General features: G+C 42.1%; 1 protein-coding gene across 7 annotated transcripts in view; it reads right to left on the bottom strand.

Moving 5' to 3' along the window:
- Nucleotides 1-21826, bottom strand: part of DLG2 (discs large MAGUK scaffold protein 2) — a 933774-nt gene that overhangs the window by 315388 nt on the left and 596560 nt on the right. For all 7 annotated transcript variants that reach the window (XM_065406536.1, XM_065406561.1, XM_065406510.1 and 4 more), the window contains one exon: nt 3588-3656. In XM_065406536.1, the coding sequence (XP_065262608.1) occupies nt 3588-3656 (69 nt within the window). The remainder of the gene's footprint in view (nt 1-3587; nt 3657-21826) is intronic.

Raw genomic sequence — 21826 nt, 5'->3', positions numbered from 1 at the left:
AAGTTTTCATGCAGGCCCCCACATTTGTACCCTAAAGTTCAAAGTGGGGAAACAGCCTTGACAACTACTTTTTGATTTTCAGGTAAAGAGCTCTTGATACAGACCCTTTGGCCTGAATAGGCCTATTAGTATTCTTCTTACCTTTCCTTTGCATCAGGATAGTTTGCTCTTGCAGCTTTAATATCGCCTCTGGGAAATTGCCAGCTCTCCTGCACTTCTTTTTCCCTTATTTTTCTTCACCTTGAACCTTACCTACCAGTTCTCTGAGTTTGTTAAAGTCTGATTTTTTGAAGTTTATTGTCCTTATTCTGCTATTCTCACTCCTTCCTTTCCTTAGAATCATGAAATCTATCATGTCATGATCACTTCCACCCAAATTGCCTTCATCCTTCAGATTCGCAACCAATTCCTCCCTGTTGGTCAGAATCAAATCTACAATGGCTGTCCCCTAGTTATTTCCTTTACAGTCTGTATCAAAAAGTTGTCCCTTATATTCCAAGAACTTACTGGACATTTTGTGTTTTGCTGTGTTACTTATCCAACTGATGTCTGGGTAGTTAAAGTCTCCCATTATTAACGAGTCTTGTGTATTGGATATTTCTGTGATTTATTTTAGAAATGCCTCATCCACCTCCTACTCCTGATTTGGTGGCCCGTAGTAAACCCCACCTATGACATCTCCCTGTTTTCCCCCTATTATTTTCACCCAGATATTTTCAGCTAGTCTGCATCTCACCTCCTTCTGGACTCTCAACAATTATATATATCTTGATATACAATGCATCATCTCCTCCTTCCCCCCCCCCCGCCTTTCCTTCCTAAACAAGCTAAACCCCTCTATGCCAATTCCAGTCCAGTCATGAGATGTATCCCACCATGTCTCTTTGATGCCAGTTAAGTCATGATTTAGCTTATGTACAGTTCTTCCTGCTTATTCCTCGCATTCATATTTTACATATTCACACAGTCAACCTGTGGAACTCTTTGCCAGAGGATGTTGTGAAGGCCAAGACTATAACAGGGTTCAGAAAAGAACTAGATAAGTTCATGGATAATAGATCCATCTATGGCTATTAGCCAGCATGAGCAGGGATGGTGTCCCTAGCCTCTGTTTGCCAGAAGCTGGGAATGGGGAACAAGGGATGGATCACTGATGATTATCTGTTCTGTTCATTCCCTGTGAAGCACCTGGCATTTGCCACTGTTGGAAGACAGGATACTGGGCTAGATGGACCTTTGGTTTGACCCCATATGGCCATTCTTATATTCTTATGTTCATTGTTGTGGTTTGGAAATTAATATCAGTCTATCTGCATGAACTTTCAGCCAATTTCAAAATCCGCTGCATCAGCCATACAAAAAGCTTGGGAAGGAGAAGGGAAGTCCATTCGGCCACTTCCACCTCTCTGGGAAGGGCTCAGCCACTGTCACTCTAATTGTGGGGTGAAGCCATTGCAAACCCTATATCCTGTTGTATGTAGGATCCCAGATTACATAGATCCAGCCCAGGGCCTAGTATCGAGGAGTCTTCCCCCAACCCAACACCAATTAGAGCATTGTTTTGTATCTAAATCCAAAATAAATGTAGATTTGTGTATGCATGGTATGGGGAAGGAAGTGTTAGTGAATGGGGGAACAAGAGGAGGAGGAAATGGCACGTTTCCCTAGCTGTGATAGTCTGACATAGACTCAATTCTGAAAGCATAAAAAAAAAAAGAGGACAGGTATTGCTTGCTTATTGGATCATGTTATACTTTTTTGCTCTAGGCCTTTTTTGCAGTAATGGAATTTTACACACAATGAATCAGAGGGGAGAATCAAAACTAAATTTAAAACTAGCCCTCTGAAACAAGCCAGTGCAACCAAAATCCAAGCACTCCATACAACTGTCAGTTGTCCTGATATTATTAAAGACATGAAAGCGGTTGACTTTGGTTGTGGATGAATCATCTTTCCCCCCATTAGTTTTGTGAAAAATTAGCCATCTATATATGCAGATTTGCATTTTTACAATTAAATCACACACACACACAAGCATCGGATAATTTTTCTAAATCAAACAGCTCTTGTTCTATCTCTAGAATTAGTGTATTCAGTTTTGGGCATAATTTGCTACACTGAAAGAAACTCACCCATACAGTAATATGGCTAACATGGATTAGAATCAGACATCAGTAAGAATTTCCATGATTAGTGTGAAATATTTTTCTGTTTTTACATGTAAATGTTAACTCGAGGCAAGTGAAATGAACTCAACTGATGGCACGCACATTACTTCCATGACAGATTAAGTGTCCTGAGTGTTAATTAGGATATGTCCATCAGAAATACTGAACTTGATGCTTGCTCTATATAATAAGTCACAAAGTCTTTAATTAAGCTTCACTGAATTTGAAAATAAATGAATGAGCTTTTTTTCTATGCAATTTTTCACTGCAGCAACAGAGTTCAAATTAATCTCTGTAGCACATTGTTAAAAACAAAGCAATGAGAGAAAACATCAAATGGACCACACACAAAAATGTAAACCAACCCCCAACAATCCCTGATAACTACACCATATCTCACCTGCCAATAAACCAAAACAAATAAACCCCTTGGAGCTAACATGCTATTTGCTGCCATCACATTGTTTACTCTGTTTTTGTCTTGTTTATGAGATTATTTTATCAAGACAAGGACTGTCTGCTACTCTGTGTCTATACAATGCCTACCACAAAGGCCCCCAGATCTTGGCTGGTCACTAGGCACTACCGTGATAAACATGATTATCAATAATAATAATTAAAATACGCATGCAGGGAACTCAGAAACTTGCCTGTCAACTTACACTTTGGGAAGTGGATACTGCCACTGTCTTATCCACTCCAGCTTGACGGGTTCAAAGTTCCTCAGTAAAACCACCACAAAATTGTATTTTTCTGTTGCATATCAGTGCTTTCACCAATTCTTTTCCTAATGTTAATTTTTTCTGCAGATCCTCCAAGAGCTTCAAGGAAAGCTACAGAAGATCTTTGCCCTCCACAGCAACGCTATTTGCATTTACACATTGGCGCCTGGTTCCAACAGCCTCGACACTCCACCTAGCTGGTTTCCCTGCAGCCATAAATCTCAGCCACCAAGGGGGAAGCAGGCAAGTTAATGCTACTGGGGATATTTGCACCTGTGACTGGGCCAAGGGATCTGCAATAACACCCCATGTTGCCTCCCTTAAAGTCCTGTTGTCTGAGTTTGGGTGGCTGAGAGGGAAAGGCATGCTATTAAAGAGTGTAGCACAATGCACCATCGACCTTCTGCTCCACCATGAACCAATTCCAAAAATACACAGTAGGTTTGTTCTTGCATTCTAAACCCCATTTAACAGTAGATCCCTCCTGGAGGGCACAGAAGGGGAGTGCCATACCTTCCAACATGAAGAATTTGTGTATTTTATCTGGTATTAGTACTGGGTCAGACAGATTTTTTCCCCCTTCAATCTGGTACATGTCATGTATAGTTGGAGAGAGAGACAGCGAGACAGAGAGAGAGACAGAGAGAGAAACTCAGCTTCCATATTAAGCAGCTCAAGAGACAGAGAACAGCCTTACCCTTCCAGAGAAATGGTTCGTTGTAAGCTCATTGTGGGTGGACGCGTTGCAGTGCTGTGCTGGGAATGACTGTATAGACAAGGAAGAATAAAGAAAAGTATTTGTTAAAGAAATATGACTCTACTTGCTGATTCTCTTGTTCTTACTGTAATGGGTAGCCACAATTAAGATATAACGGATGACCCAGAAATAATTACCAGATTACTGAAATTACTGTGAGATATTCCTATGCATCTCTCATATATACTGATCCTTGTGCTCTCTGTCTTTGGATAATAAGGGGAAGAAACCAATTATCTTGTCTCCTGTTTAATAAGATGTTATTCCTCATTAAAAACAGATTATAACTAGACAGACTTGGAAGGATCCATCTTTTAAAAAAATATATGAATACAACAGATTGTATTTTTCAAGTGACTTAAAACAACTCAGATGCTAATTGTTATTTATATAAAATGTAGCAGTAGAACAACTCGGAAATGAAATCAGTGCTCTTATCATCATAGTTCACTATGCTAATTTTTTATTGTTTGCTATGTAGAATTTTCAGCAAAAGATTTTGAAATCTGCATCTCTATAACTTTTAACTATGGACATTTTTTCCAGTGGATTTTAGATGGAGGGAGATATTGATTATTGCAGACATTTACTATTAATAGGTACTGTTTCAAAACCAAATAATTTTCAGCACAAGCCAAACAGTGGATACACAATGTAAACAGAAACGGGATAATAGCTTTTATTTAAAATAAGTATGATAATAAAGGCAATAATAGACCCCCAGTGTGAACCGACTAGCATCACCAAAATTAGAATAGTTAACCGCCAGCAGTAGTATTGGATTTGACATTAAATTAAAGAATACGTACCAGGAGAAGTGGGGGAATGAGCTAAAGCTGATAGTAACACAGATATTTTGACAGTTAAAACAAGTCACATATAGTTCAATCATAGTATTGGCTCTCCCAGAAATTTAGTCGTGGGGCTGGATAGAATTGTTTCATCACTTTTAAAAGCACAACCTTCTGGAAGCTATGCTTCTAGAAGTGATATAAAATGATAATGCCCCTCCTGGATAGTAGCAGATGTAATTATGAGCTCACCAGCTATTTCAATGCTTGCCTATAAATAGTGAAGCTATTAGCACCCTAAATATGACATATAACCAAAAACAACGTTGGTAATCCTCAAGCTATGGTTTCTAGAGCTGGCCAGAAAATGGAAATCACTTCCTGTGAAAGTTTTTGAATTTTTGTCTGTATGAATCAGGACAAAAAGTCAAAAAACATTATTATTTTTTTGCAGAAAGGAACTTCCAGAAAAATACCATTTGGGGAGAACCAAAACAGAATTTTTGAGGTTACTGACTGTCCACCAGGCAGGACGTCTGCCTGGCTCCTCAGGAGCCAGCTGCCTGGGGAGGCAACCAGCTCAGGAGCAGAGCAACCATGGGAGCTACCCAGCTGGGGAGCTAGCCACCCAGTTCTTTGAGTAGCTAATGGAACAGGGGGCAGGCAAGGCTGGTGAGCTTTGGAGCCCGCCAGAGGGGCTGTGCTGCGACCTGGACGCCAGGGGATCCTGGTTTCCCAGTCAGCCCTCCAGGTGAACTGCCAAGAAGCTGGAAAGCTGGAGCTTTCATTTCAATATTCCTGATGGAAAGATCAAACTTTTCTGACAAAATTTAAATTTTCCCAAGGAAAATTTTGATTTTGTGGAAACTGCATTATCCATTGGAAAATGATTCTACCAGAAAATTTCTCAGCAGCTCCAGTGGTTTCTCTCATACCAAATCATGACTGATTGCAGAACCTGTTGAACCCACACACGCGCATGTACCCAATGGGGACAGTAGTATACAGTTGCTTAGAATATCAGCAGTTGAACCAGTTCTGCTCTCATACTGACACAAATCAAATGGAAAGATTCCCACTGGTTACTGTGGTAGCAGGATTGGGCCCATAGACAGAAGGCGGCAGAAATTTCATGGGGCTTTATTGTGATTAGTTTAAGTGTTTACACGGTACCTTATAAATTTTGGTTCTACTGCACGGTGTAGGGGGAAAAAAACGTTAATGCCATTATATATCATTGATCCACTACGTTACAGTTTTTGCCTTTTGCTATAAAGCATTATACAGTTATTGAACAACTATGACAGTCTGTTAGGATTAAATACTGCATTATATTTTCATTAAAACTACAAAGCTCAGCATCAGTGGGCACCACACATGTATTTTACTGTTCATTTCATTTTGCTGCCTAACCAATATATGCTGTGTGATGGAGGACACAATTCAATAAACAATGTAATTTCTCTAGCTGTTTAGCACATGAAGTTGTAACATATGGCACTGTACCACAGGGCAAGCACTACACTCGCTCCCCACTTTCCTTTCCAATAGCTAGTGCTTCACACTATTTCCATTTTTAGTGGATGTTGTGAAGTGGTAAATAGAATTAGGAATAAATTGTCAATTTTCAGAATGGAGAGACATAAATAGTGGTGTTTCCCAGAGATCTGTACTGGACCAGTGTTGTTCAACATATTCATAAATGATCTGGGAAAAGGGGTAAACAGGGAGGTGGCAAAATCTGCAGATGATACAAAATTACTCAGGATAGTTAAGTCCAAAGCAGACTGCGAAGAGTTACAACGGGATCTCACAAAACTGGGTGATCGGGCAACAAAATGGCAAATGAAATTCAATGTTGATAAATGCAAAGTAATGCATATTGGAAAACATAATCCCAACCATGCATGTAAAATGATGGGATTTAAATTAGCTGTTACCACTCAAGAAAAAGATCTTGAGACCCATGCTTACACAATGGGAGGAAAGGTTTTTCAAAACCCATTGCTAGAACCCTGGCACAGAGGCAACTGAAGGAGTCAGACAAGGATTTGACCACATATTTTCAATTTGAGTGACTGACAAAAGAAAATTAAAATCTCCACCGACCCAGTAAATCCTACAAGAATCCTAGTTTTTCTAGGAATGTCATCACTGCAAGATCTGGCCCAAAAAGGAAATCTGATCTGGCACCTCTCCTCAAGATATTTTAACCCTCAGTCACTTTTTCAAGCCATCTTCCTTATTAGAAGGAATACATTAGACTCTTGCAATCAGAACAGGAACACTTGTGTCCATTCACAACTAATCAACAGAGCTTTAATTTTGAGGGTGGGATTTTCAAAAGCAATCAGCCCTGGCCTACCTCTGCTACCACTGAGGTCATGGGTTAGACTCCCATTCATTTCAGTAGAAGCACATTTAGACCAGTGCTTAGTGCTTGGAAAATTCCAGGCTAAATATGACTATCAACAGCAAACTGCTCACCATCCATCCATAAAGCTAAGAAAAGTTCAGAAAACAAGTGTCAAATCATAGTAACAAATACATTTGAGGGAATGATGACCTGGTCTTAGATGTCCACAAGTGAATACAAAGAGACTACAGTCCATTCATAAATGAATGAATTCAGGGTTGTGAATTAGTGCCTCAACTCTAAAAGGGTCAAAATGAAGAAAGGGACCAAGCCGATCATCCTAATAAAGAAAGAGTCCAAGTTTCCAACTAAGCAGTAATACCTCATCTACGCTGCTGAATTCAAACTGATCCTGAGCATTAATATTTCATACAGACTATTTAGTACAAAACCTAAAGTATAAAACTAGTTTTGACAGATCAAGTTCTTTCTAATCATTTTTAACACTGGAGAAATAATTATAAGAATTACATCTTCATTGTTTTTGTTTGGACCTTACAGTATTAAAGAAACCGGTGTTTGTGTTAATGAAGAACTGCAGAAGAGTGCTGTTATTTTCTCAATCATAGATGGAGCTGCTACTAGAAGAAGAAACTCAGAGTTACAAACACCAGAGTTATGAACTGACCAGTCAACAACACACCTCATTTGGACTTGGAAGTGACCAATCAGGCAGCAGAGACAAAAAAATAAGCAAATAGTGTACAGTACAGTATGAAATGTAAACTACTAAAAGATATAAAGGTAATGTTTTAAAAAAAGACAACAAGGAGTCCGGTGGCACCTTAAAAGACTAACAGATTTATTTGGGCATAAGCTTTCATGGGTAAAAAACCCCACTTCTTCAGATGCATGGAGTCTTTAAGGTACCACTGGACTACTCGGTATTTTTGTGGATACAGACTAACACGGCTACCCCTCTGATTTAAAAAAAAAGATTTGATAAGGTAAGGAAACTGTTTCTTTCCTTGTGCTTGTTTCTTTTAAATTAAGATGGCTAAAGGCAGCATTTTTCTTCTGCAAAGTAAAGTTTCAAAGCTGTATTAAGTCAATGTTGAGTTCTACTTTTGAAAGAACAGCCATAACATTTTGTTTCGAGTTACAAACATTTCAGTTACAAACAACCTCCAATTCCTCAGGTGTTCATAACTGTGAGGTTCCATTGTACTTTGTGTGCCCTCCAATTTGCCAATAGCACCCAGTATGCCAGCAATTAATGAGGTACATAGTTATCAATGCCTCATAAAGAAAGTGACTGTTACCTCCCGCCTTACTCTTTGACATGAGGCAATTGCACAAAGGCTCTCTTGTGTCCCTCACAGCACTGCAATGTCGTATCTAATTTACTGTTCACTATCACTCAATGTACATATATCAATATTTGCAATGCCCAATTTTACATCAATATTTTTCTATCTAAAAAGGTTATGTTTGGAATAATATGTATAGCACGGAGTTAAGCTTTGATTTTAACATTTCTAGCAAAACAGATTAACACCCTAATAACATGTAACGTGTGCAGTTTGCAAATATAGACTTAGAGAGACACAGTGCAAGGAGCCTCACCATAATGATAATCCTTGTGCCTTCCTGAGGGAAAGGACTACTCAAGCTTAACACCAATCCAGATACTCTGCTTCCAGAGGGGTCAGAGAAGGAATAAGAGTTATAGCCCATCAAAGTTGGCCCAGCAGAGGAGGGTGAACCCACATGATGATGATATATCATTACAATAGTGCCTGGAGGCCCCTTCTGAGATCAGGGCCCCATTGTGTAAACATGTAGTACAGGGGCGGGCAAACTTTTTGGCCTGAGGGCCGCATCAGGTTTTGGAAATTGTATGGAGGGCCGGTTAGGGGAGGGGGGCGTTGCCTGGCCCTCCCCTCCTATCTGCCCCCCCCCCACTTCTCGCCCCCTGATGGCCCAGCCCCAGGACCCCTGCCCCTGACTGCCCCCCACTGCCCCATCCAACCCCCCCTCCTTCCTGACTGCCCCCCTGGACTCCTGCCCCCATTCAACCCCCCTGTTCCCTGCCCTCTGACCGCCCTGCCCCCTATCCACACCCCCGTCCCCTGACCACCACCCCAAACTCCCCTGCCCTCTATCCAACCCCCCTGCTCCCTGCCCCCTTACCATGCTGCCTGGAGCACTGGTGGCTGGCGGCGCTACAGCCACGCACCACGCAGCACAGAGCACCGGGTCAGGCCGGGATCTGCAGTGGCTCTGCCCCAGGAGCTCACAGCCCCGCTGCCCAGAGCATTGCGCCGGCGGCAGGGTGAGCTGAGGCTGCGGGGGAGGGGCCGTGGGCGAGCCTCCCGGGGCAGGAGCTCAGGGGCCGGGCAGAAGGGTCCCCCGGGCCGGATGTGGCCTGCGGGCTGTAGTTTGCCCACCTCTGATGTAGTAACCGAGTCTACACCCAAGCAAATCTGAGCCATTATAGTTTCAGATGGAAACCAGGCAAATCTGAATGGTTACAGTTCAAAGCTAAACTCAGAAGCACAAAAGGAAGAAGATTTGCACAAAACACTCTGTGATCCCAAAACACCAAATAGCAGGCTGTTCAAATATATGCCAGCTGCATTATTTAATAATGGTCTACATACACAGAAATGCTTTCCTATTGCCTAAAGAGAAAGCCTCGTCTATGTGCAGTCTACCAGAGTGAGGCATTAAAACAAGTATAATTTTTATGGGATTGCTGGGGCAAAAATCCCTGATTATTGATTAAAGAGAGAGACTTGTTGCTGCTTCTGTAGCTTCTCAAAATGAGAGCTGCAGAAGTAAACAATTTACTATACAATATTCTGAAATGCTGTAAACCAGGCCAGGAAAATGTCTATCCTGACCCTGACAAATAATATGTGTCTGAACTTCATAAAGTCTAATGACCAGAATGTATAGTTTGTGTTAATCTTTATCAATAGCCAATTTCTGATCACTAGTGTAGTCCATGATAGGGTAAATAAGAATACATGATTATAAATAGATTGCTGACCAACCAACAAAAGGTAGAAGGAGCTGGAGAGGCCCTGCATTTTCAGCTGGTTTGCGATTACTGTTCTTTCTGTGGGGGAGTTAATCTCAATTTCCAAATCTTAGTTGGAATCTTACTGACAGCTACGTTTTCTCAAAACTAGGGTTACTAGTAGGGAGTTGTGTGGTTTAAAGCATAAAGCATGATGTTTTCCTCATGGAACAAGAGACCAATTCCATATTAAGGTCCAAAAAAGTAAATGTTGTAAGTGATTGTTAGCTCACTAGTTTCTAACAGTAAGCTTGCCACACAGAATTTCTTAAAATAATAGATTGATAGTCCTTTTACAAAAGTGATTACTCAATACTTAACACAGCTTGGCTTTGCTTCTTTCCCCCCCCCCCCCCTCCCTTAAGGGATGCTTGAAGAATACCTTAGAGAATGTTTTGTTTTTCTAACTTGCTTTGCTCCTAAAGTTTCTTTGGGCCAGAGAAAAAAGAATTCAGAGATCAATGTACAATAGGTTGGACATTAGGAAAAAGTTCCTAACTGTCAGGGTGGTTAAACACTGGAATAAATTGCCTAGGGAGGTTGTGGAATCTCCATCTCTGGAGATATTTAAGAGGAGGTTAGATAAATGTCTATCAGGGATGGTCTAGACAGTATTTGGTCCTGCCATGAGGGCAGGGGACTGGATGACCTCTCGAGGTCCCTTCCAGACCTAGAATCTATGAATCTATGAAAATATTACACTATGCCTACTTCTATCTTTAGTGGTGTAGAGATGAAAAGATAAATAACTATCAATAGTACTCAATTAACAGGTACTCACAAAACCAGTTACAAAGGTTTATAACCCCTATCTCAATGCAAAGAGAAATAGATCCCTGCTCATGGTAGATTCATTGCATTGAGTTTTCCTTGTCCTGAAGAAAACATTTGCTGATATTGAAAATCAATTAAGGCAACTTAAACATCAATAAAAAATTTTGATACCAAATTCTTAGTACCCAGCTAAGTATCCAACTTAGTACACAACTATTTTATGTGCTGTGAGATTCTATACCACTATAATTTACATAAAGGAAAAACACCCGACAGAATACTAGCTTTCCATACAGTTTCTTGGCTAAATACACTAGACTAAATTGGACTAACTTCCTTCTCTCTGCAGATACAGCAATTAACTCTCAGATATGTACCAAAATGGTGCACGTTAACTCCAATCATCCAGGCAAGGCAGTTAAAATAGGATATTCTTTGCATTAATGCTAGCAGTTTATTAAGGTGGAAAGAATGATCGTAACAAAAGGTGCATTAGATTACTATTACCATTTAAAATAAATTAGAAACTGCATCCCCAATATTACATGTACTCACTAATTACCTTCTGCTCTAATACTATGTTCACTGACACTTGTGTGGTATCTTCTGATTAATATTATCTGGCTTATTTATGTGTATATTGTCTTTAGGCATGATATTTTTGGGTGTGTATTGAATGCTTGTCCTTTTCTTCAAATGGACTCTAGACAGCTGCACCCCTCGGGAGGGTGAGGGCCATACATACATATATAAAAAAGGTGAAATGGAAAGGAACTTACTTGCTGCCATTGATGTCAATGGAAATAAGAATGGACCCACTGGGGATGTATGTGGGGGAGGTAGGTAATAAGAAGGATAAACATGGAATTTCTCAACGTACATACAAGCAGGCAAAAACAAACCAGAAATAACACACCACACACAATAAAACCACACAAATGAGCTGAATAATGTTAATCAGAAAATAGAACAGAGGTACCAATGAACATACTGTCAAAGTGCAAGGTGAATGGCAAATGAATGCAGTATCTTAGGATGTACTGTTTCTAATCTGTTGTAGGTGGTAGTTAACATTTATGCACCTTTTGTCTTCAATGGAAATTGTGGGCACTCAGCAGTTCATAGGACACATTCAGTATTTTGCAGGATAAGGCTCTAAAATGGAGGATACAGCATTTACAATGGCTGTTAATCTTCATGTTTCTGGGTGTAAGAGACTTACTACATGGGGTCAGGAATAAATACATCCCTGTGGTACAGCACTGCAGTACTGTCCAAGTACATTAGCTATTTATTTTGCTTTCCTCTGATATAGGCCAGATATCATACTAGGAAGAATACTAGACTAGATGGATCATTTGTGTGTTCCATTATGGCAATTCTTATGTTCCTACACAAGATTAGGCCTAGCCAGCACTCATTTAAAGAAACTCATTACATTCAATATTTGAAGAGAAAGAATTATATCGGAGTCTTTGCTGGTCATTAAAGTGAACAGTTTAGTTATAAACCCAATGGGATAAATCGAGTAAAACTGTATTAGAGGTTATGGACGTAGGGAGGGAGAGAAGCTGGGTTTAAAAGTTTTTAAGAATTAGTGGTGCTACAAATGCGTGAGTGAGATGATGAACAGCTAATTTGTAACATGCCAGGGAATCAATATAATGCTGTTAGTCCATTTAATAAGATAAATCCTGGGAAGACAGCAAAAGAAGTCTGAGTTTTCCTTCATCAGAACTTTTCAGACTTTTCTTCCTGCTTGTCAACCACTTCTTATAATTGGGATCCTCTCAGGGATACATCTTCCTGGAACCAGTTGGAAGACTTATTTAATTTATTTATTTAAATAAATTGGATTTAATGTGATTCATCAGGCTTCTGGTCTCCTCTCTTTTGGGCAAAGTGCTTTTCCTTTATTAGGCCCAAACCTCCCCTTGCTACCTGCAGCTGAAAATGTACTCATCTGTTCACGAATCTTTGCACTTTGGTTCTGTTCTCCTGTGTGCTTGTTGCACCTCAAATTAGGAGCTATCAACAAATATAATCACAGCTGAATTTATACCAAGAAAATATCCTCTTCTCAACAAGAGTCATTAACAGATTTCAATTCTCATGAAGCAGCCCCAAGGGAAGAGTCATGCAAAAAAGATCTATTTGAAGATGGGACTACTGTGTTAACGCTTCCTAGACTATCATTACAGCCTCCTGTGTCAAATTTGCCCATTTTATTTTTGTGGATGAAGCAATTCCACAGCAAATCTGTGAATGCTCTCCAATCAACTAATACTAAACACTTCATAGATAATACATTTATGAATCATTTGTGATGCAAAAACTGATGGCAGGTGTAAAGATGTGCCCAACAGTTTGAATGCTCATCCAGGTTTCCAAATCTTGCATCTGCAAGAGTGGCAGGAAATCTTGTGTTATAATTCCAGTTTCTTTGGTATCTGATTTATGTGTACCTACTATTTATGAAAATCCAGTATTAAAATAACATTATGTTTAAATAACCTTATTCTCAAGCAATAGAAGCTTGCAAACAGAACAAGTCTGGGTAAATAAAGAGACAAGAAACCCAAAGGATGAGTCAGTCATCAATTGCTTCTTCTGGGTATAAAATGCTGATTCCTGTACCAAGTTAAGTGGTACAGTTTGATTGCCTATTTCCTCATGGCCCAACAACAGGTTTTGAGACATTGCAGAGATCTGAGGCATCTAATCTAGTTTTAATTTTCTGTAAATGTGCAATAATCTGCCTCCTACATTAATCTCTTATAGTTAGCGTTTGGGTTAAGTTCTGAAATATGAGGCTTCATATCCCTTCCAAATGTTTTCTTAGCACTAATTATAACAGCTCTGGATGTTCTTGTTACCCATATAAAGGACTGTTCCTTTTTTAATCTTGCTAAATTCTTGTGTTTTAGCTCTTTATCCAGACACAAAATAAATAATGGGGCTTCCCTCTGACCCCTCTGCACTGTGCCCCATTGCCCCTGGCTGGCCACTTGCTCCCAGGGCCAATATCCTTTCTCCCTCGCCCCATGCCATACCCCATTGTTCCCAGCCAGCCACTTGCCCCCGGGACCGACCTCCCGCCCCGCGCCATGCCCCTTTGCCTCCGGCCAGCCACTCGCTCCCAGGACTGACAGCCCTCACCCCATGCCATACCCTATTGTTCCCAGCCAGCCACTTGCTCCCGGGACCGACCCCCGGCCCCGTGCCATGCCCCATTGCCCCTGGCCAGCCTCTCCTCCCCTGGCACATACAGAGTCCTTAAGGTAAAATACACCCTCCCTTGCAAACAAGGGCTCGCTCAGCTGAAGGGAGCCCACTTAGCTCAGTAAAAGGAGTTTAACAGCACTGTTTAACAGTGCAATTAAAATTGCGATTAATTTTTTTAAATCGCTTGACAGCTCTAATAAATACATTAAAAGGGTATGAGGCACTCAGAAACCATAGTACTGGGGTCATAAAAGCACCTACGCTGGAAAGAAAATGACACTAATCTGTACTATTCATCACATGAATGGGTAACTGTTTAGGAATATTTGGCATATCTGTTTTGTTGTATAATGGCTGCAGTTCTATTGGTTGATACCAATTTAGTTGTATTTTTTCATAGTTTTTAATCCATCAGTTTCTGTCTCTTGACAAAGATACCGAGCAACTGTTGTAATGCAGAAATAGTACAATAGTACAGTTAAAATATCAAAGAGTGACTTCATTTCAATGGGAAAAACTATGACAGGTTTTATGCAGGTGTCTTTAAAACAGATTTTTTTTTTGTTCTATGCTAACCCTTATGAAAAGATCTGTTTTTCTCTACTGCTGATTATTAAAAGCTAAGTTTCTGTATAGAAGTACTATGTTTGTAGGTTTATTATCTGACAGCATCTCATGCTGGCTGGATTGTGCAGGCTAAGAGCAAACAGATTTACTCTTCAGATCATGTGAGGAACCCAGCCTCAATGTGCTGCTGTAGACTTCTAGGGAGGAAATTATTGATGCCAAAGAGATCATGTGGAATTTTAGCTTTCGGATGAATATGTTTAGTCAACATAGATCGAGAATTGGCCTCCCGCCCCATTCTTTAAGGGGATCAGGAAATCTCCCCTTGATGCTGAGGTGGAACCCTTTCTATGGCTCGCTGGAGGAGAAGGGAGTCCGCTTTCCTGGAGAATCTCCTTGTGAGAGTGGTCTCTGAAAAAAAAACTGGGAAGGGGGTTTGTGGGTAGTAGTTGCCAGAAACTTGATCAGATAGCCTCCGTGAATAACTTCCGGTACCCATTTGTTGCTAGTTAGGGCCCTTCATTTGCAGGCAAGTTGAGTAAGGCAGCCTCCAAAAAGAAACTCTTTGGCTGAAGGTTAGACTGAGATATGGCAGTGGATGTTGCAGGGGCTGTGTTCCTGGACCTATAAATCCTCTGTCTTTCACGTGATAGTTCCTGTTTATGTTGATAATAAAAGGACTGAGGAGATGGTCTCACCCAGTACCTCTGTTTGTGATGTTTTGTCTTGGAGGCGGGGGGAAAGATGTCCAGAGAGCAAAGACTTGTCCTCAAACCTTTGAGGGAATGTAGAGATGTTTCTGTCTTCTTGTGGAACAGACTGATCATATCAAAGGCCCGATCCTGGACTGTACTCTGCACCTCACTAGGGAAACCTGAGGATTGTAACAAGAGTCTTGCCTCATAACAATGGCTGTAGACATTCCTCTGGACTCCTGGGTCTGCAGCATCCACCATGGCCTGAAAGGAAGTTCTGGCCACCAATCTGCCCTTGTCAATGAAGGCCTGGAAGTGGCTCTATCCTCTTCTGGGAGTTTGCCCTTAAAATCTAAAATCTTGGTATAACTGGTAAAATCATATTTAGCCAGGAGTGCCTGATAGTTCAACATCCTGAACTGGAAGAAGGTGGAAGAGAAGACTTTTCTTCCCTGGAGGTCAAGCTGCTGGGTCCCTTGATAGACGGAGTAGCCTTTGGGTGTTGCTGTCTGATCTCTCATTAGCCACTTATACCACCAAGGAATTAGGTGGTGGCTACGAGAACAAAAACCCTTTTGGATGGAACAAAATAATGCTTCTTCGGGGTGGGAGCACAGAACAGACTTATCTACTCACCACTGGGACCTCCTGGTGGCCGCGTCTGGGGATTAGCTCCATTCAGGTCTGACATCCCCCTTCCACCACTTGTTCACACCCAGTCCCTCTCATTCTTCAGGACTTGCAGTGCTCTTGCTTCATGACCCAGCCTTCTGGCCAGGTCACTGAGTTTTCCCCTTTCCAGGGTATCCAAGTATGACAGGTTTGGTCACAGAGACCCCCTTGGGGATTGTCACCGGAATGCTGCAAAATGTCCAGCAATCTATATTGAGGCTCCTGAATTTCCTCAAGCTGAATATGCAACTCAGACTCCACCCTGTCCAAAAGCTCCTGATATTGCCTCAAGTCATCAGGCAGAGACAGAGAAGATGGAGTAATCATCTCATCCAGTGAAGACAATGAAATGGCTCCCAGAACCTTTGGACTCATCATATCTGGCTTGCCTGCTTCTGAATATTCCAACAGGGCCAGTTGGTGTTGGTCGGGGCAATGGTAAATAGGGCCCATGAACCAATCCCGGGTGTATAGTGCCAGTAGGAGGGAACAACTGGAAGGGGAGGACCCCATGTCATAGAATACCACCTGTCCCTTGGTCAATCATGTCTGGCTGCAGGCTTAGGGCTTCTGTCTGAGGCCACTTCTATTTGGAACCACAGATACTCCTGAGGAGCTTCTGACTCATCAGAAGAAAGGGCCAGAGCCTGGACTAGCGGCATCGGCAATGGTACCAATGGCTGCATACCAAGGCTGGCAGATGGGATAGGAGAATGACTCTGCATCCTTGGGATAGCGTCTTCTTCCAGCACAACAATGTCCCAGAGTAGAGATGGTTCTTTTAGGAGGGGTGAAGGAGGATGGGGAGAGCAAAAGGGTCCTCTGGGGAGATGTAGGTCTCAGACCATCTGGGATATGGGGAGAGTCCATTTGTGGAACCATCATATCCAGAGCTTCCCTAATCAAAGTGGAAGTCGGATCTGTCCAGGGCCGTGTTGTTAAAGGCCCCACGTAGGTGCTATATGTGGAAGGGAGCACTGGAAGATGCTTGTCCTTAGCCTTAGCCATCACAACTGGTACTAGAACTGGCAGATCTGTACCCTTGCACACCACTTTCTCTTGCAGTGAAGAATTACTCAGGCCTAAGTCTTTAGCGCTTGTGTGCACAGGCTTTCCCGACATTGACAGGGTTGGGGAGTGATCCCTTCTCTTCGGGGTTGTCTTTGACAAAGACAGTTTGTTCCTGTGCCTCTGAGAGTGTTCCTTCTCTATAGGCTTAGCAATCTTGGAAGCCTTCTCATAGCCTTCTCTATAGGCTTAGCAATCTTAGCCTCTGTTTCTGAGCTTGTGTTCGGAGGGCAACTGCTTGCTTGCTTGATGCAGCTGATATATAGGGGGGGGGCAGTCCCCGGCCCAGATCTGACTGGGATCATTGTCTTCTCTATCAGGTGTTTCTTAAGTCTCAGTTCCCAACTGTCATGAGTTCTGGGGGGAAAGGAGCGGCAGATGCTGCACTTGGCTGAGATGTGAGCATCATCTGGGCAGTAGAAGCAGCATTCATGTTCATCGCTCACAGAAAAGCAGCAAATAGTTTTTGAACCCTGGAACCCCGGGCATAATCCCAGCCTTTTTGGGGGAAGAGGGAATTCACCAGGATGGGGGGAAAAGGGCAAAACAACGATCTTAGAACACTATGCCACAATAATACTAAACCAAAACTATTTAAAATATATTTACAGCAGTGATGCAGTAAAAAAGGAGCTGAGGACACAGAAGATTCTGACTCATACCATGTGGCAGTAAGGAAGAACTAGAGAGGTGTCAGTCTGTGCTGCCTTTTATGTTGATGGTTCAGTGCACGTGGAGAGATACGGGGCATACACACGGACCAACAGACATTGCTTGCAAGAAAATTCCAGACTCAAGAGCATGGTGCGCATATGTACCCACATGCACAATACACACAGAGATCATCACTTGAAGAACCACTGTTTTTATGCTACCGATAAGGGCAGTTTTTTCTTATGGGCATAGTCACTGTTATTCAGAATATAAGACGTGTCAAACATCAGTTTGATAAAAAAAATGCAGTTAGTTCTGTGTGTGTGTGTCAACATAAAAGTATCTCTCCACATGCCGCTAGTCCATGTACTGTCTCATATTCCAGAAGTAACACATTTTAAACTCCCAATAGTATCACAGTTAAGTGATTCTACAACACAAAAGACAAGTTCAACATATGAACCCCACAAAAATGAAGCACACCCGCCTGATTATTTATGGTACTATTCATCTCCTGCATATAGCACGTCAATTTCGATATTTCAACATAAGAGAATTTTGTTATGCGCCTCTTTGGGGATGTTAATATTTCCTTTCAACCTCCTATTTTAACACTGTTCTTCAGAAATTTCCATACACCAAATAAAAATACCTCCTTCCCCTCATTCTGCCAGTTACAAAAACACAAATAATATGATAAAACCCTCAAGGACCTTGCTTTCTATTCAACTATGGTACAGGTTTTAGGCACTATTAGGCTTAGTTCAGGGGGGGGGGATCAGATGCGCTGACTACTTCCACTCTTCTAATTCATTAAAAATAAAATGAAAAGCCTTTTAAAAAAATTGTTTAAGATCCCAAAACACTAAAAAACGGTGTGTGTACATCGAAAGAGACAAACTATTTAAACTGGGACCAAGCTGGGAAAGGTCAGTTCCAGAACCAAACTTTTCAGGGATGTTAAGATCTAGGGTTTTGGTTTGTACCCATCTCTACATAGCTGATATGAAGCTCTCTCTTTACTTGCTTACCAAGACCCAGGGATCAAGAAACTCCTGACACTAAATATTACCGTATATACTCGTTCATAAGCCCAATATTTTTGGTAAAAAGGTGACGCATCAAAGAGAAGGGGGCGGCTTATAAACGGGTCTACACCAAAATTTGTGGTGAACCGCGGCCAGAGGGAGCTGAGGGGCTCCATGCTTGCAGACGCTCCAGGTAAACAAAACGTCCCGGCTTTTACCCTGACGAGCTGGGAGCCAAAGTTTTCCAACCCCTGAAATATAGGGTCGGCTTATGAAAGGGTCATACAGTTTTTGCTATTTTTACTTATCCATCTTGGGGAGTCGGTTTATAAACAAATGGGCTAATGAACGAGTATATACGGTACTTAGTATTGATACAGCACTTTTTGTTCTCTCTGGTTTAAGACAGCTGCAGCACCAGCTTATCTGAAGTTTTGAATTGGCTCTAACACACCTGTATGAATGTCAGTTTTGTTTGTTCACTTTCAGCTGCATCTCATCTCTGAGGCCCAAATTCAGGATTCTGCAGGAGTTGACAATAAGCAGACATCTCCTTTTAAGTATTTTAGGATGAGCCAAAATACTGCATCTTACAATAATAATACTGCTGTGGTTTGGGAAATTACAGTAGATTACTCTAAATTCCTTTTTCCCCCCATAAAAAAGCCATCCTTTCGGGGGGCGTGAGGGATATTGTCAGCTAAGACAATCACAGAATCCTGAACTTAGATGCTGGGAAGAACTGCTGTTTTTTTGTTTTAAAAGGTAATGATAACTTTAAGTTCATATTTTGAGGGCATTTACAAATCTAGGCATTCAGATTGTATGGGGAGATCTTGGCAAATCAGCAAAAAACCTGGACCACTACTGATAACTGGAATATCGATTATCACGCTTATTGACAAAACCAGCTAAATTAGTAGGTCTTAGCAGACCTTTGCAATGGCCATAGCATATCTAAGCAAGAAACCAGGAAGGGAGGGCCTTAAACTCAACTGAATTAAGGCCCATTTAATTATGAATGAGAGTGTCCACACAGGGGATTAAGGGTACGTCTACACTACCCGCCGGATCGGCGGGTAGTGATCAATCTATCGGGGATCGATTTATCGCGTCTAGTGCAGACATGACAAAATCGATCCCCGATCGCTGTGCCGTCGACTCCGGAATTCCACCGCGGCGAGAGGTGGAAGCAGAGTTGACGGGGGAGCGGCAGCGGTTGACTCGTCGCCGTCCTCACGGGCAGGTAAATCAACCTAAGATACGCCGACTTCAGCTATGCTAGTCACCTAGCTGAAGTTGCGTATCTTAGGTCGACCCCCCCCTCCCAGTGTAGACCTAGCCTAATACAGTTTAACTAATCCACTTTGAATTCGGAATTTTCGTTAATTCAGATTAATTTTTTTGAGTGTCTGTGATGGGGCATCTGCCCTACACTGGCCTATAAAGGGTTAATGGAGCCCTAGGGAGGCTGTGTGAAAAGCAGCCAATAGGAGAGGGACTGTGAGAAGCAGCCAATAAGGGTTTGGCAGGCCCATATAAAAAGGGCTGCAGGGCAGAGCAGCTTCAGCTGCTCCCTGGTGCTCAAGGAGGGAGGAGAACCAGCACCTGGGACAGAGCAGTGCTGGGCAGGATCAGGGGAGTGAGAGCGAGCTTCTGGCAGGTTGCAAGGCTGCAGGCTGAGGCCCTGAGATAAGGACAGAGATGCGGGGAAGTGGCCCAGGGAAGTATATTGAGACATCGGAGGGGCCGCGGCAAGTGGCAGCTAGCTATAGGGTCCCTGGGCCAGGACCTGGAGTAGTGGGTGGGCCTGGGTCCCCATTCCGCCCCCACTTGCCCCAGCTACTGAAGAAGTGGCCATACAATTGGCTGCAGCTCCACTGAAGGAAGTGGCTGGACAGCAGACTGCAGTTGCCCCAGAAGGGGGAGCACAGAATGCAGCACTGCCAGAGGGCTGTGTCATGAAGAGGACACTGTGGTCCTGGGAGTGTCGTGGGTCCTGGAGCAGAAGTGGTGGCAGCGAAACACCACCAGAAGAAGGTGCACTGGCTAGCAGAGTTAATCCCCAGGACAGCCAGCAGGTGAGTCGAACCCCACCACAGTGCCCCTGTGTAGACAAGTCCTTAGGCTGCTAAATCACTTAGGCTTTCCAATGCTGAGTGGAGCAACACCTAAATACATTTAAAAATCTGTGCCTAAGTGACACATGAACTATGTAGCTAATTCAGAACTGAACATAGGTAATCAGAATCCCAGCTTCACGCTTTAATAAAAAGATCATCCTTACTCTCCTGATGTATACTTTGTTATTGAGATGGAATTTTAAATAGGTTTTCGAAATGTATTTGCAAAAATTCAGTTCACCTTCAGGTTCTACCGTGGGCTACATCATTAAAAGATAAACCTACAGTAAGAAACAAGAGACTCCACATTTCTAGGTAATTATACCTTAGGCAGGCAAACACCTAGTAACTCCAACCACCCAAGAAGTGCAATAATTGCTTTAAAATATTCTTCCTGGAGGACAGAGCTGCCATTTCTCACACCACTCATGCTGATGAGAAAAAGCAGAGAAAAATAAACCGAAAATAAAACGTTTTTAATTAGAGCTAAAGTATGGGCTGGTGAGAGCTGTAGAGAATTAAAAAATTTACACAAAAGTGAGTTAGGCACTTCAGAGCCTATGTCTCATTGTAAGTCAATGGGACTTAGGCTCCCAAGTCACTTAGGTGCCTTTGAAAGTTTTACCCGAGGTCTTTTATGGCAGGTGTTTTTTTACTGTGCCATCCCAACAGAATTCTTTGTATGAACCAAACATCATTCTACATGACAGCTGAGAAAACAGAGCTTAATATCCAATAGCAAGTTTAACATGTGTCACTGATTTCCTTCCCCCATGATCTAGAACCCCCTTTTTGACATGGTCCATCATGTCTCCACTCTCTCTTCAGGACACACTTCTCCTGTGAAGTCTACAACTGAAACTGAGGCCCTTCTCCAATTTCATGAACAGCTAAAAAAATATTCTCAGAGCCTCCATGATGTGTGCACTGTTCCAATGAAAAAATGACGAGGAGTCCTTGTGGCAGTTTACAGACTAACACATTTATTTGGGCATAAGCTTCCAATGAGAGCAATTACCTGATCTCATAGTTGTTACCCTGGGCCTCCCCTTTCCCTAATGCTTGTCATCTTTTCCAATCGGGTTACATTTTAATTATACCCAAGCCTCAATACCTGAAGTTTATTCATAAGTGGATTTCA

Source organism: Emys orbicularis, chromosome 1, assembly GCF_028017835.1.
Source record: "Emys orbicularis isolate rEmyOrb1 chromosome 1, rEmyOrb1.hap1, whole genome shotgun sequence".
Taxonomy (NCBI): Eukaryota; Metazoa; Chordata; order Testudines; family Emydidae; genus Emys; species Emys orbicularis.
Note: the sequence above shows the minus strand (reverse complement) of the source record. Positions and strands in the feature narration are given on the sequence as shown.